Source organism: Vipera ursinii (assembly GCF_947247035.1).
Source record: "Vipera ursinii genome assembly, chromosome: 2".
Lineage (NCBI taxonomy): Eukaryota > Metazoa > Chordata > Lepidosauria > Squamata > Viperidae > Vipera > Vipera ursinii.
Genome location: NC_139513.1, coordinates 35531839 through 35547852, shown reverse-complemented (window position 1 = coordinate 35547852; position 16014 = coordinate 35531839). Strand labels below are relative to the sequence as shown.

The 16014-nt window shown below is 40.2% G+C and overlaps 1 protein-coding gene across 2 annotated transcripts in view; it reads right to left on the bottom strand.

Moving 5' to 3' along the window:
* SLC25A26 (solute carrier family 25 member 26) overlaps window positions 1-16014 on the bottom strand; it is a 169974-nt gene that overhangs the window by 50218 nt on the left and 103742 nt on the right. For both annotated transcript variants that reach the window (XM_083356080.1, XM_083356081.1), the window contains exon 6: window positions 4315-4359. In XM_083356080.1, the coding sequence (XP_083212206.1) occupies window positions 4315-4359 (45 nt within the window). The remainder of the gene's footprint in view (window positions 1-4314; window positions 4360-16014) is intronic.

The window sequence follows — 16014 nt, the reverse complement described above, 5'->3', positions numbered from 1 at the left end:
TGAGAACAGTATGAAGGGAAATGGGGGGGGGGGTTGAAAGGGAGAGGGCTGTGAAAAGAGAATGTGAGAGAGGCAGAAGACAAAGAAATAAAGAAAAGTAGGGAGGCAGAAGGTGCCCAAAAGAATAACATTTAGGGATATTTTTTAAAAAAAAAAACAACAACTCTGGGATGCCAAAAACAACAGACTATTGGTTTTTTTTAACCTGTTTCCATGAGAATATTCTCACCATGAGCTGCCAAAAATAAAATCTAAACAGTGAAAAAGTGAATAATTAATCATAACTGATAATTTAAAAATTTTTTGTAATACTTTAAAGGAACGGTGTACTATGCCACAGATCCTTCTGAAGATGTTTTGCAGAGAAAAAATTAAGCTGGTAAGATTGGGATATGTATGCAAGCTGTTTTGTCGGCCATCAAGGCAAGAAAGAACAGGGTTCAAACTGTTACTGAATATTTAGGCCAATGTAGGGAACAACAGAGGGACGTGGTGGCTCAGTGGGTTAGGACGCTGAGCTTGTCGATCAGAAGGTCAGCAGTTTGGCAGGTCGAATCCCGAGTGCCGCGTAACAGAGTGAGCGCCTGTTACTCATCCCAGCTTCTGCCAACCTAGCAGTTCAAAAGCACGTAAAAATGCAAGTTGAAAAATAGGGACCACTACGGTGGGAAGGTAACAGCGTACCATGTGCCTCTGGCATCTAGTCATGCCGGCCACATGACCACGGAGATGTCCTCAGACAAGCGCTGGCTCTTCAGCTTTGAAACGGAAATGAGCACCGGCCCCTAGAGCTGGAAACGACTAGCACGCACGTGCAGGGGAACCTTTACCTTTATCTTAGGGAACAACAGTCTTGGAGCCCAATTTGGCCTTCCTTTTCCCTTATTTTCCCCTTTAGGAGAGGGCATGCTTGACATCTGAAAAGGTCGGCAACCCAGCTCTATTCACCGAGACACACAAAATTCTAGATAATTGAGCGAAGGATTGAAAGGTACATAGGCTAGGGCCATTCAAAGAATCGATGAATTATCTTTCCTGAAAGTGTTCACAGACCACTTCTATGTTGTATTGGCTAAGACCATACAGGGAGTGCAGAATTATTAGGCAAGTTGTATTTTTGAGGATTAATTTTATTATTGAACAACAACCATGTTCTCAATGAACCCAAAAAACTCATTAATATCAAAGCTGAATATTTTTGGAAGTAGTTTTTAGTTTGTTTTTAGTTATAGCTATTTTAGGGGGATATCTGTGTGTGCAGGTGACTATTACTGTGCATAATTATTAGGCAACTTAACAAAAAACAAATATATACCCATTTCAATTATTTATTTTTACCAGTGAAACCAATATAACATCTCAACATTCACAAATATACATTTCTGACATTCAAAAACATAACAAAAACAAATCAGTGACCAATATAGCCACCTTTCTTTGCAAGGACACTCAAAAGCCTGCCATCCATGGATTCTGTCAGTGTTTTGATCTGTTCACCATCAACATTGTGTGCAGCAGCAACCACAGCCTCCCAGACACTGTTCAGAGAGGTGTACTGTTTTCCCTCCTTGTAAATCTCACATTTGATGATGGACCACAGGTTCTCAATGGGGTTCAGATCAGGTGAACAAGGAGGCCATGTCATTAGATTTCCTTCTTTTATACCCTTTCTTGCCAGCCACGCTGTGGAGTACTTGGACGCGTGTGATGGAGCATTGTCCTGCATGAAAATCATGTTTTTCTTGAAGGATGCAGACTTCTTCCTGTACCACTGCTTGAAGAAGGTGTCTTCCAGAAACTGGCAGTAGGACTGGGAGTTGAGCTTGACTCCATCCTCAACCCGAAAAGGCCCCACAAGCTCATCTTTGATGATACCAGCCCAAACCAGTACTCCACCTCCACCTTGCTGGCGTCTGAGTCGGACTGGAGCTCTCTGCCCTTTACCAATCCAGCCACGGGCCCATCCATCTGGCCCATCAAGACTCACTCTCATTTCATCAGTCCATAAAACCTTAGAAAAATCAGTCTTGAGATATTTCTTGGCCCAGTCTTGACGTTTCAGCTTGTGTGTCTTGTTCAGTGGTGGTCGTCTTTCAGCCTTTCTTACCTTGGCCATGTCTCTGAGTATTGCACACCTTGTGCTTTTGGGCACTCCAGTGATGTTGCAGCTCTGAAATATGGCCAAACTGGTGGCAAGTGGCATCTTGGCAGCTGCACGCTTGACTTTTCTCAGTTCATGGGCAGTTATTTTGCACCTTGGTTTCTCCACACGCTTCTTGCGACCCTGTTGACTATTTTGAATGAAACGCTTGATTGTTCGATGATCACGCTTCAGAAGCTTTGCAATTTTAAGAGTGCTGCATCCCTCTGCAAGATATCTCACTATTTTTGACTTTTCTGAGCCTGTCAAGTCCTTCTTTTGACCCATTTTGCCAAAGGAAAGGAAGTTGCCTAATAATTATGCACACCTGATACAGGGTGTTGATGTCATTAGACCACACCCCTTCTCATTACAGAGATGCACATCACCTAATATGCTTAATTGGTAGTAGGCTTTCGAGCCTATACAGCTTGGAGTAAGACAACATGCATAAAGAGGATGATGTGGTCAAAATACTCATTTGCCTAATAATTCTGCACTCCCTGTAGATACCACAAGCCATTCTTTACTGTTCTGAAACTAAATCATATATATAGTCAGGTTAAGATGAAATCCTTGAAAAAAATGTCTGTTTCACTATTCGGGAGCCAGCTTCTCAGATACAGCTAAATGGTTCTAGCAAAGCTGCGATCCATCCAAATCATCTTTGCACCTTTCAGAGTCCTGGTGGGGCAAAATGTAGACCTTAAAAATATTTGAGGGGTTCAAGGCATTTTAACTGAGCCATTATCCTTGGAGATATTTGAGGAAACCACTTTAATTCTTTACAATTCCTGAAACCTGCACTCTAACTGAGGCTTCTTCCAAGACTTTGCCCTCTTTGGCTGTGGGTGGGGTTGTGTTACACCAAAGAGACCCAGTGTACAATCTGGGGGTCCTCCTGCTTAACGAGCAGGTGGCAGTTGTGGCTAGAAGAGCCTTTGCCTAGCCTTGTCTGGTGTACCAGTTGTGTCTGTTCCTGAATTGGTAGGTCCTATTTTCAGTCATTTATGTCCTGGTCACCTCCAAATTGAGCTATACTGCAATGCGCTGTGCTTGGGACTGCCTTTGACAAGTATTTGGAAGTTTCGGCTAGTACACAATAAGTGGTGCAGGCAACTATATGCACTCCTACAGCAGTGCATATTGCACCCCTGCTCTGCAAGCAGTCTAACTCCTGCATTTGCATTAAATGCAACTTACAGACACTTATGATGGGTCATTAGCCAGAGTTGTTGCTGTTCTTAGTTACGAAGTCGTGTCCCACCCATCGCAATCCCATGGACAACGTTCCTCCAGGCCTTCCTGTCCTCTACCATCTTCTGGAATCCATTTAAGCTCACGTCTACTGCTTCAATGACTCCATCCAGCCACCTCATTCTCTGTCGTCCCCTTCTTCTCTTGCCCTCAATCTTTCTCAGTAGCCAGGTTTAAGGCATAGTAAAGACAACAATATTTAGATGAAGCCTGCAAAGTGTATTTGATACAATTTATATTGAAACTGTGTATCAGTTCAGCCTTTTAGATATGTGGATGTTAACTCTCCAAATTTTACAGTCACTATTAGCATTGCAAAAAAAGAAGAAATAAATTCCACATATTTTAGATAGGAGAAAGCTTTCAAACTCATACAGGCTTCTTTTTGAAGATGCCACAAATGGAATTAGTTTTGCACTTCAAAAGTATCACAATATGGTGAAGCTATTACACTAGGGTTGTATTTATTTATTTATTTATTTATTTATTTATTTATTTATTTATTTATTTATTTATTTATTTATTTTATTTGTATATATCATAATGCTTTAGAATAATGAAAGAAAATTGTGGAAAGGGATACATGATATAATAGAAGACTATATCTATTCAAACAAACAGTACAATTCCACCATTCAAATCATTTTTGTTCACCTCTTTAGCATAAATGACTGAATCCATATAATATGCAGTGATTTCAAATTCATCAAAACATCTGCAACTATTGCAAAAACATCTGACCACTTTCAATTTTTTTCTTGGTCATTTTCACCCGTTTTTGTGTACTGTTTTTATTTCTGCAAGATTCTGCAATGCCCTTTTAAACCAGGGACCTCTCCTCTTTTAATCTGTAATAGTTCATATTTAAAAAACAAAAAACAAATCAAACACACAGAATTTTATACAAAGGGACTTACCTTTAAAGATTCCCATACAGGAAACTGGACAAGAGAAAAAGGAATCTGTAGTTCAAGAAAGAAAAATAAAAATGAGATGCATGATTAAGTTGGATACAGTTAGCTAACTAAATTAGGAAAAAATATTCACTCAATGTAACTGTGGCTTCTTAAAATGATAAATCTCAGAGTATTATATTATACACAAGGCTGAACCTTTGACTTATTGTCAAGTATTATAGCCACGGTGGGCTCCGAGAGTCAGAACTGGCACTACCAAGTATGGTGAACTTTAAGGACTTAAAGCCTTGAAAAATAATACAGAGAATAGCCTAGAAGGTACACGCAGAAACTTATTGCCAAAGAGCTGCCTGCTCAGCTTTGCAGCTCAGTCGAGACATTTAACTGAAGACTCAGCTATTTACACAAGGAAGCTCAGTTCAATACTGACCACTGGAAACAGAGCTCTCTAACTCATCAATAATCCCTTGGGAACTCAAACTATCAATGCAAGTAACCATATCTCCAAAGGGTTGCCATCTATCCTTTGCAAACAGTCCTACGCTGAAAAAAAGCCTAAACACTGCTGTTCCACTTGTTTTCAACACAAATGAATAAATATTTAGAACAAGAGGCTGGTTGTAACCATTTTTCGGCTAACGAGACATATCAAACAGAAAGCCAGAACTTTGAAGACCGTTCTTGTTAGGTCACCTTAAGGCAGAAGTCCCTAACCTTTTGGGCACCAGGGACTGGTTACGTGGAGAGAGGTTTTTTCCACGGAGCAGAGGGGGCGTGGTTTTGTGTGCTGCCTGCATCCTGCAGATGGGGCTTTGCTTGTTTGTGCGGACCAGTTGCTGGCATGCCACGGCCCAGTATTAGTCGACAGACCGAGGGTTGGGGACCCCTGCCTTAAAGCACAGAAACAGATTTCCTCTCCACACATATATATTCTGATCTAAGAGGAAAAGACTTCCCAACTAAAGGGAGGTATTGCTCTATCCTTAGTGCAAGGAGTAATTTTAATTTATTTTTATGTAATGTATTCTGAAATGGTATAGGGTTTCCTGCCTTAGCATGGGGTTGGACTAGATGACCTCCAAGGTACCATCCAACTTCTTCTTCTTCTTCTTCTTCTTCTTCTTCTTCTTCTTCTTCTTCTTCTTCTTCTTCTTCTTCTTCTTCTTCTTATTATTATTATTATTATTATTATTATTATTATTATTATTATTATTATTATTATTATTATTATTATTATTATTATTATTATTATTATATTTATACCCCACCTTTATTATTTTCACAAATAACTCAGGATGGCGAACATATCCAGCACGCCTTCCTCCTCCTATTATCTGCACAGCAACAACCCTGTAATGTGATTTGGACTGAGAAAGGGGGACTGGCCCAAGGTCATCCAGATGGCTTTCATAGCTAATGTTGTGATTCCATGTCAGCCTGTGCTCCCAGCAGTTGAGTCCGATGGATCTGAGGAGGAGGAGGGGTTTGGAGAGGGAGGCTCTGATGCATTACAGGACTCTCAGTCAGAGGAAGAGCCACTCCCCTCCAATCGTGTTCTTTATGAGGCTCAGCTGTGTGAGGAGGAGGATTCGGACTCTGAGGCTTCACAGATGAATCTATTTAGAGACGCTCGAAGTAGAAGGCAGTTTAGCAGAGCAGACCAGAGAAAGTCTATGAGGCAACTCAGTGAAAGGAGGAGAAGGCATTGAGAAGGCACGCCTTGGGGCTGCTAATAAAAGGGGAAGGTGTGGGCGGTGCTGGTTGCTGAAGGCAACCGTCCATAGAACTTCAAAGGAAATCCTGGTCTGTTTATGTTCTTGCTGATCTTCTTGTTTGACTCTTGTTTGCTGTTTGAACCATTTATTTTGCTAAGGAAAATATTCTGCTGCTTTTTTTTAAGGACTAATTATTTTGAACTGTATATAAATAAAAAGGTTGGTTTTTTTTTCCAGCCTATTGATTTAAAAAGAAAAGGGGTTGTCCCTAACACGCAAATAGGGACGGTCATGGGCTGGAACAGAACAGCTAAGGAGGGACTTGAACTCAGTGCCTCTTGCTTTTTAGCCTGGTACCTTAACCACTAGGCCACTTAACTTATAGACAAGTCCTGAAATTTCTCCAATGAGCACTCATACAGTTGTTACAGTTACAACAAATGCACAGTCATTTATTCCCGTTTGCTAAAGGTATATGATGATCCTTGGCAGCCCACTCATTAGCTGGGACGCCAAGAGATAAAGGACAGCTAGTTTCCAGAAACTACAAGCTACTACAAGCCCAAGTTCTGTGATGAATTCTCATTTCTAATCCTAAAAATTCATCATGAATGTGGTCGGAACCCTGAGAAGGTGCAGGTAGTCCTCAGTTTACAAGAATTTGTTTAGCAACTGCTTAAAGGCACTGGAAAAAAAGTAACTTACTATTAGTCCTCGCACCTATGACCATCACAGCATCCCTACAGTCACATGATCAAAATTTAGGCACTAGGCAACAAGCATGTTATTTACAACGGTTGCAGCATCCTGGGCTCATCTGATTGCTGTTTACAACCTTTCCAGGTCAGCTTCTGACAATAGGGGAAGCTAGATTCATTTAAGAATCACACAATTCACTTAACAACTGAAGTGATTCGCTTATCAACCATTGCCAAAAAGATCATGAAATCAGGTCTGTCTCACTTAACAACACCTTGCTTAACAATAGAAATTCTGGTCCCAGTTGCAATCATAAGTTGAGGACTACCTGAATCTTTTTTAATCACATGTTGACCACTGGATGACATCGCCAGGGCTCATTGCCTTGGAAGAGTGAGGAAGATTCTCAGGGATGACTCACACCCTGGACGGTATCTCTTTACTCTCCCACCATCCCGTAGGAGATATAGGAATATAGCCAGACGGACCAACAGGCTGAAGAACAGCTTTTATCCATGGGCTGTTAGGCTTTTAAATGGGACATAATCTCTGTGAACTTATGCAGAATTGACTTGGGAGGCCGGTGTGTGGTGTAGTTGGTTCACATGGTGTGGTAGGACGGAGGGTTTGTTGTCACTGTGTGTTGGGGGGGGGAGAGCACGGGGGGAGGCTCAGCTAATCTCAATGTACATATGTTGTACTTTGACAATAAAGGTTTATTATTATTAATTATTATGTTGATCTATTGAAATCCCTTTAGGAGAAACACTCTTGCTTTCTGAATCAAAAAACACATCCTTTCCTATCCCTCACTACTTCCTGCACTTTCTTAACGTTCAAGTTTCTGGTATCCACTGAATGAAAGCAACAAAACAACAGTAACAGTAAAGAAACTAGCAAAGCAGCACAGAATCCATGAGCAGATAGATGGATCTAAAAACAGCTACTAATAGATACTGTAGCTGCAAGATTTTTTGATACAAAAAACTGATCGTGAGAATCCATTTTTAAGGCTGTAACACTAAACTGGGTTGCCAGTTTTATCATGCAGCCGAACTTTTCATCTCTGAAATGTTGGTGGAATATATCAGATCCTTTCAGATTTAATTTATGGATATTTTTTTTCGCAAGAAGCTGCATGTTCAACAAAAATGTCAATCCTGAGAGACAATTGTGTATTTATTATATTATATGTACGTGGCTGCAAACAGGAAACCTACTTACCATGTTTCCCTGAAAATAAGACCGGGTCTTATATTAATTTTTGCTCCAAAAGTCGCACGAGGGCTTATTTTCCAGTTAGGTCTTATTTTTGGTGAAATACAGAACTAAATGTGTCTGTCTGACAATCTTAACTGGGGCTTATTTGGGGGGTAGGGCTTATATTACGAGCATCCTGAAACATCATGCTAGGGCTTATTTTCCGGTTGGGTCTTATTTTCGGAGAAACAGGGTACATCAGTCTGAATTCAACAAGCATGCTTAATTTTACAATGCAATGTAGCCATGTCACTGTACTGTATATTTTATATATATTTATATTTATTAGATTTTTATACCGCCCTTCTCCCGAAGGACTTAGGGCGGTGTACAGGGCAATAAATATCAAAATACGAAATACAAAAGTTAAAAAACATTAAATAATTATGCCCGATGTAGTACATTAGTTAAAATCCATGTTAAAACCCCCGACCCCAAACCCATCAGACCAGGCCGGCTTGTTCAAATAAATAAGTTTTTACATCACGTCGGAAGGAGTGAAGGTCAGGGGCCATCCAGAGCTCAACCGGTAAGCGGTTCCACAGAACGCCTGGCGCGCCCACAGAGAACGCCCTCCCCCTGGGGGCCACCAGTCGACATTCTCTGACCGGTGGCACCCTGAGGAGGCCCTCTCTGTGGGAGCGCACTGGACGGAGGGAGGTTGACGCCGGCAGCAGGTGTTGCCGTAGGTAATCCGGACCCATGCCATGTAGGGCTTTATAGGTCATCACCAGCAGTAGTAGTGTATTCATTGCTTTTCATGTTATTTGAACATGCCTACAAACTGTTTTTACAAAAGCTATATTGCTTAAAAGCTACAATTTTTCAAATGTAAAATATTATTACAGGATGACTGTCAACCTCAGCTTCGTTTGAGCTTATGTCACAACTAGCTATCCTATGAAATCTATACAGGCATATATTAAGGAAGACTGAAGATGAGAATGCAGCAAGCTATTCGTAATGACATGTAATTTAATGTAATACTAAAATATATTTGAGAATTCTGAAACAAATTGTTTACCCTTTAAAATTACGAAGATGACATATATTTGAACATAACAGCAGAGAAACAGATGTAACCATTTAACATTAATCTAATGTATTCACTCAAAAAAAACCCCTTCACCATTTGTTATCTGTTCACATCACCATCTGTCTCCTCAGTTTCAATTTCCAAAAATGGAAAGTCAGCATAATACAATCCACGTGCATTGCAATTTTAATACTTCCCTGTTTAAAAAGTTGAGGAAATGGGCATTTCTGCTATACTATTTTCACAAGTCTATTAATGTTGTGGGGTGCATTATACAGAAATCCATTGGGTGCAATTCAAAGGATCCACCTACTTCTGAATGTCTGCCTCTTGAAATCTTCATTACAATCTAGCTGGACAATAGGATCCTATCCTGAAGATGTTAAAGCCATTTAATGAATTGCTTTGCACAAGATGCTATGGTGTTCTTAAGTAGCTTTGAGAGGGCAGGTTGAAATCCACCCCATGGCTACCAAATAAGGCTTGCTTGATTCCTTTGCCTCTGGTGCCCATCCATGCTCCCCCAACAAACACTGGTTTTAGAGATAAGCACTGAGGTTCAATCCCTGTGCAAATGGGGATCTTATGAAGCAGCATGAGTACCTTTGTGCAAGTTTAGATTTGCACATATGTCATCTCTTTTACAGGAGATACTGGCTGCCAGTCTGCTTCCAGGTACAATTCAAGGTGCAGGTTATCATCTTTAAAGCCCCACATGGTTTAGGGCCACGCTATTTGAAGGATGGCCTCTCCCCTATTATATCCACCCGGGCCAGCAGGATGAGAAGGCAGGATATTGTTACCAGTTCCATCGATTATGGACTGTCATCTGGCGGGATTACGAAAAAAGCCCTTCTCACTGGTGTCTCCTTCTACATGGAACAACATTCCCCCTGAGGTATGGTTGGCCCTCACCCTGAAGGCCCTAAATATGTGGGTTTTATCAGTGGAGATAGAGCCAATCAAGGGGCTGATTTGATTGTGTTGATGCTGCCACTGGTGATAGGGTGGGTTTTTTTTATGGGTCTTTATTAGGCAGTGGATTTTTAAATGTTGTAAGCCACCCAGAATCCACCTATATAGCCAGGTTAGCCAAATTTATTGAAATTTGTTTAATAAATAAATATTTCCACAATTTTTTCTTCTTTTTCCATCTTCTTTTCTTCTCTCCACTCCATTATTGATTTGCTACAGAAGAGTCCCAGTTAATTTCTGGTTTTTGAGGTTTTTGCAATAATGTAGTTCATGCTTCACACTTTTACATAATTAGGAAAGCTACTCCAGGTTTTTGTTCATCAATTTATTTTATTAGCCATACAAGAACAGTCATATTATGATTGCTCAGGTGTATTTAGCTACATAAAACAATTTAGTTTTGCTGTTCAGTCAAACCTTGAAACTCCAACCCAACCTGAGGTGATGGGACTCACACAGTCCCTAAAAGCTTTCAAAGGCTTCCAGAGGTTATCTCCCGTAATTACAATTTTTAATGATAAAAAGGTAAAGGTAAAGGTTCCCCCGCACGTGCGTGCTAGTCGTTTCCGACTCTAGGGGCCGGTGCTCATCTCCGTTTCAAAGCCAAAGAGCCAGCGCTTGTCCGAGGACGTCTCCATGGTCATGTGGCCGGCATGACTAGACGCCAAAGGCGCACGGAACGCTGTTACCTTCCCACCGTAGTGGTCCCTATTTTTCTACTTGCATTTTTATGTGCTTTCGAACTGCTAGGTGGGCAGAAGCTGGGATGAGTAACAGGCGCTCACTCTGCTACGCGGCACTTGGGATTCGACCCGCCAAACTGCCGACCTTCTGATCGACAAGCTCAGCGTCCTAACCCACTGAGTCACCGCGTCCCTTCTTTTTAATGATGCAGACATGCAAAATAATTATATATTAGGTCTGTGCAAAACAGTGAAGTGGTGTGCTCAGCCCAATGAAATATATGACAGAAGATTAATTCCTTTAACTATATCTATGTTAATATAAATGAGCTGGAATTTAATTTATGCACTGATTCTCACTACTTTTTGAAATGCAACCGCTACATGTCATTCAAAGGACTAAAGGTAAAATCCTGGTTCAGAAATTACAGTATGAAGTGTAGAATAAATGAGGCACAATGAAATGAATAAATTCAGACCCCACTTTTAAATTGGATAACCAAGAGGGCCTATTACAATTTAATGAAAAGTCTGCTCTTAGATAATAACTAATGGGATGCATATTTAACCTCTCAATTCATATTGCTTCGAGCTCTTCATAAAATAATACTGTTATAAGTCATTTACTTCAAAATCAGCCCAAATTTGAATATATATGAAGACTCCATTCACTTTCTGATATGTCAAAATAGCCAAAGATACTAGTGTGTTCATGGCAGATGAGGTATATAACAGGTGTGTGCAACTCCTTCAACAAAGTGTGTCTTTTCTTCAGACCGAGCAGCCACACAATTCTAGGAAAACAACATGACTGAAGGACTTGCAGTAGAGAATATTTGTAGCTCAGGGTTGAACTACGCGGTTCTTGGTGGCCTTTGGTTGTTTTCTTGCAGACGTTTCATTACCCAACTAGGTAACATCATCAGGTAATGAAACATCTGCAAGGAAACAACCAAGCTCCCAGAGCACCAAGGACGCTATAGCTGAGTGTCCCAGATGCCTCAAAACAAGCTTTTTGCCTTTGAATTTCAAGTGCTGAACAGCCCTAATAAAGATCAAAATGCTTTTGCATAGGATTTTGTTCTACCTTGTGCAAAAACAATAGACTCATTAAAAATACTCTGCAGTCTACTGCAGCTTTCCCCAACTTGGCATCCTGCATAAATTGGGGTTTCTACTCTCAAAATTTCCAACAGGTCTAAAATACTAAATTGAGAAACTTTGCTTGAAAAGAATACACAGAAGATTCCACTGAGATTGGGAAACAGAAAGTTTTCTGCAGAAAGCAAGTATGAATAAAACTGGAATAAACTAGGATTTGGGTTATTATTTTCCACAATGAAAACCCTCCATGTCACCAGAAAAGGCTCTGTTTCTATGACCATTCCTCCCCCATCTTTTTCAATACCCGCAGAGTTAAAGATTAAGGTCTGGTTCATCATATTGCAGCTAATGATTAATAAATGAAGCTACACCATTCCTCCACCGGGCAAAACTCAGTTTGATAGGCACCTGCTAAAGGAAATTTGTTATCTGGATTGGCAGGAAATAGCATAGAGAAGAAATCAATGTCACTGCTGCACATGGAGCTGACAGACTGAAATCTCATAGGAAATTTGGCATCACAAACGAGGAAGAATTTCCCTTGTGGCATCTCAAAACCTCACAGTAAAGGTCAAACATGGTTCTTATTTATCAGGGCCATGAAACTCAAGTGCTGTGATTAAGTTTCTTCTAAGCCCCAATTTCAGGTAGCAAAGCCCAGCTCATTTTACAGCAAAAAGGTATAATATATTTATGAGGGGATTCATGCTCGCTACCTTGTTGCTGAACGGCAATTAGCTGGATGATTGCCTTGTCCTATTGAAGCAAATGCAACATTGCTGTCTTTGGCTAAATAAGTGCCACAGAAATGCAACATTCAACAGCTTCCTTTCAATTATTAATGTTCTATTGTTTTTGTTTTAATTTTCTAATCATTGCAGCTTTCAATATAAGCTTGAAATACATCTGAGCAAAAGGGTTGGGCTTTTCTGAGCTGACTTTGGCTCCATTCCATAGACATGTCTACATGGATTGCTTAGTAATAAGAAGGCAATGAGCTGTCATTGCCCTCATCAAATGCACAGAATGGGACATCTTGATGCAGCCAACATGGCATGGCCAACTCGTGGCCAACTCACCGCGGGACAGCTCACTGTAGGACAATTCAACAATTCAATTAAGGTATTTAAAATAATTTTTAAACATATTTTAATTGTTGTCATTCACATTTCATTTTGTCCCTCCTTTTGCATCCTTTCTTTAACAATTCTGTTCCATCATTTCTTCGATATTAGTGTAACTCTTGTCCCACAGCAAATTGTCCCGTGGTGAGTTGGCTGTGGCAGCTCATCCTGTAGCGAGTTGACTGTGGCAAGTTGACTGTGATGAGTTGGTCATGATGAATTGGCCACAGTGAGTACCTTAGACCCTCAAATGCAATCTAGGGGTGATACTACTTAGCTTTTCAACATTAGCCAACTTAGATTAGCCAAGTACTCCCATATAGTTGAGCATTTTTTATTTATTTGTTTGTCCAGGATGTGGCTTGGATATCTTCTTAAACTTCTTTGGAGCAAACTAAACAAAAGATATGGTAGTCCTCGATTTACAACATTCATTTAGTGACCATTTGAAGTTACAACAGCACTGAAAAAAGTAACTTATCACCATTTTTCACACTTATGACCATAGCAGCATCCCTATGGTCACATGATCAAAATTCAGATACTTGGCAACTGACTCCTATTTATGACGGTTACAGTGTCCCAAGTTCATGTGATCCCCTTTTGAGACCTTCTGACAAACAAAGTCAATGGGGAAGCCAGATTCACTTAACAACCATGTTACTAACTTAACAATTGTCAGTTAACAACTGTGGCAAGAAAAGTTGTAAAATGGGACAAAACAATTCACTTAACTGTCTTGCTCAGCAACAGAAATTTTGGGCTGAAGAGTGGTCGTTAAGTCAAGCACTACCTGTATTATGTAACCCAGAGAATTGTCAATCTTTTGTTAACCAAGTTTCTTGACTAATGAGCTCCTTTTCTCCTCCACCAACCTGCTTAATTACTACCTTCTCTTCAAGGAACGAAAAGGTTCTTCTCCTGGGCAAGCGGTCAAGTGTGTGTTCTTCTATCTCTTCCAATTTACAAGGCAGAAAATTTTATTCCAGAAAATTTAATTTCCTTGTTTCCACTTTCCAGTGCCTGCCAGTTTTTTGTTCTTTTGTTGTTTTTTTTAAACAGTGACTCATAGCCATCAAGTAAAGATTGTTGACTCTGGTAAATTCTTGGGCTTTTGAGGTAGTTCTCAACTTAGGACCAGTTGCTTAATGATCATTTTTTATTATGACCAACCTGAAAAAGGAGGGTTTTGACCTAGATTCAAAGTTTCGACACCCAGGTCCTTCTGCAGTCATGTGACTAAACTTTGAGTGCTTGGCAACATGACTGCATTTATGACAGGTTTGGCAAAAAAATGGCCCTAACTTCCATTTTCAGCAAACGTGCATGCCATAGCAAACCCATTGGTTCACTTAATGACTATGATTTTCATTTAAAGACTATTGTGTTTGCTTAATAAATGGTGCAAAAAAGTCTTAAAATGAGGTTGGTCATGTGGCTTATCCATTTTATGACTATTATGACATATAACAGTAATGGGCAGGGTCCATTACGATTGTATGTCAAGGACTACCTGTACAATGCTAGCTACACATGTATTCAACATATATGTGCCTATGTCTATGCAGGAAAAGCAGGCAAGGATATGTCTGTAGGCACCAATGTGTGTTTATGGACACTTACTTCTGCAATCCCTTCTCACAGAGTTTCTTGTCCCACTTCAGTAAATATTTGAAGTAATCCTTTAATTAAAGGCAAATAAGATACAAACTGACATGTTGTCAAACACCAATCTCTAACATCACTTGCCTTTTTTAAATAAAATGTCTCTTGGGCTCATACATGTAACAATGAGAAGAAAATCTAAGAAAAAATATTTTAGAAAATAACAGCAGGAGATAATGCAGACTGTTTCCCAGAGGGAAAAAAATTACTGGAAATGTGCAACTCTGTCCAAGAAAATAGGAAACAAAGAACTCTGCCTCAATGGCAGCCATTTTAGCAGAGGTCCTAAAATGACATCAGGCCTGAAAGGTTTGTGTATTATTAACAATAGTATGAATAATGTCATACCCTACTGAAAATGTTTACATTGCTATTTTTGGCAAGAAAAAAAATGAATATTTGGCCTAACCTGTTGATTATTTTCCTTTCCTTTCCTTTCTTTTTGTACATATATACTGTGATCAGATGTTGGGTCGATCTGATTATCAGAGAGAGATCCCCTCACTTTGAACATTTGCTTACAGGTGAAACTCGAAAAATTAGAATATCGTGCAAAAGTTCATTTATTTCAGTAATGAAACTTAAAAGGGGAAACTAATATATGAGATACACTCATTACATGCAAAGCAAGACAGTTCAAGCCATGATTTGTCATAATTGTGATGATTATGGCATACAGCTCATGAAAACCCCAAATCCACAATCTCAGAAAATTAGAATATTGTGAAAAGGTGCAATATTCTAGGCTCAAAGTGTCCCACTCTAATCAGCTAATTAAGCCATAACACCTGCAAAGGGTTCCTAAGCCTTTAAATGGTCTCTCAGTCTCGTTCAGTAGGAATCACAATCATGGGGAAGACTGCTGACCTGACAGTTGTGCAGAAAACCATCATTGACACCCTCCATAAGGAGAAAAAGCCTCAAAAGGTAATTGCAAAAGAAGTTGGATGTTCCCAAAGTGCTGTATCAAAGCACATTAATAGAAAGTTATGTGGAAGGGAAAAGTGTGGAAGAAAAAGGTGCACAAGCAGCAGGGATGACCGCAGCCTGGAGAGGATTGTCAAGAAAAGGCCATTCAAAAGTCTTGGGGACTTTCACAAGGAGTGGACTGAGGCTGGAGTCAGTGCATCAAGAGCCACCACACACAGACGGATCCTGGACATGGGCTTCAAATGTCGTATTCCTCTTGTCAAGCCGCTCCTGAACAACAAACAACGTCAGAAGCGTCTTACCTGGGCTAAAGAAAAACAGACCTGGTCTGTTGCTCAGTGGTCCAAAGTCCTCTTTTCTGATGAGAGCAACTTTTGCATCTCATTTGGAAACCAAGGACCCAGAGTCTGGAGGAAGAATGGAGAGGCACACACTGCAAGATGCTTGAAGTCCAGTGTGAAGTTTCCACAGTCTGTGTTGATTTGGGGAGCCACGTCATCTGCTGGTGT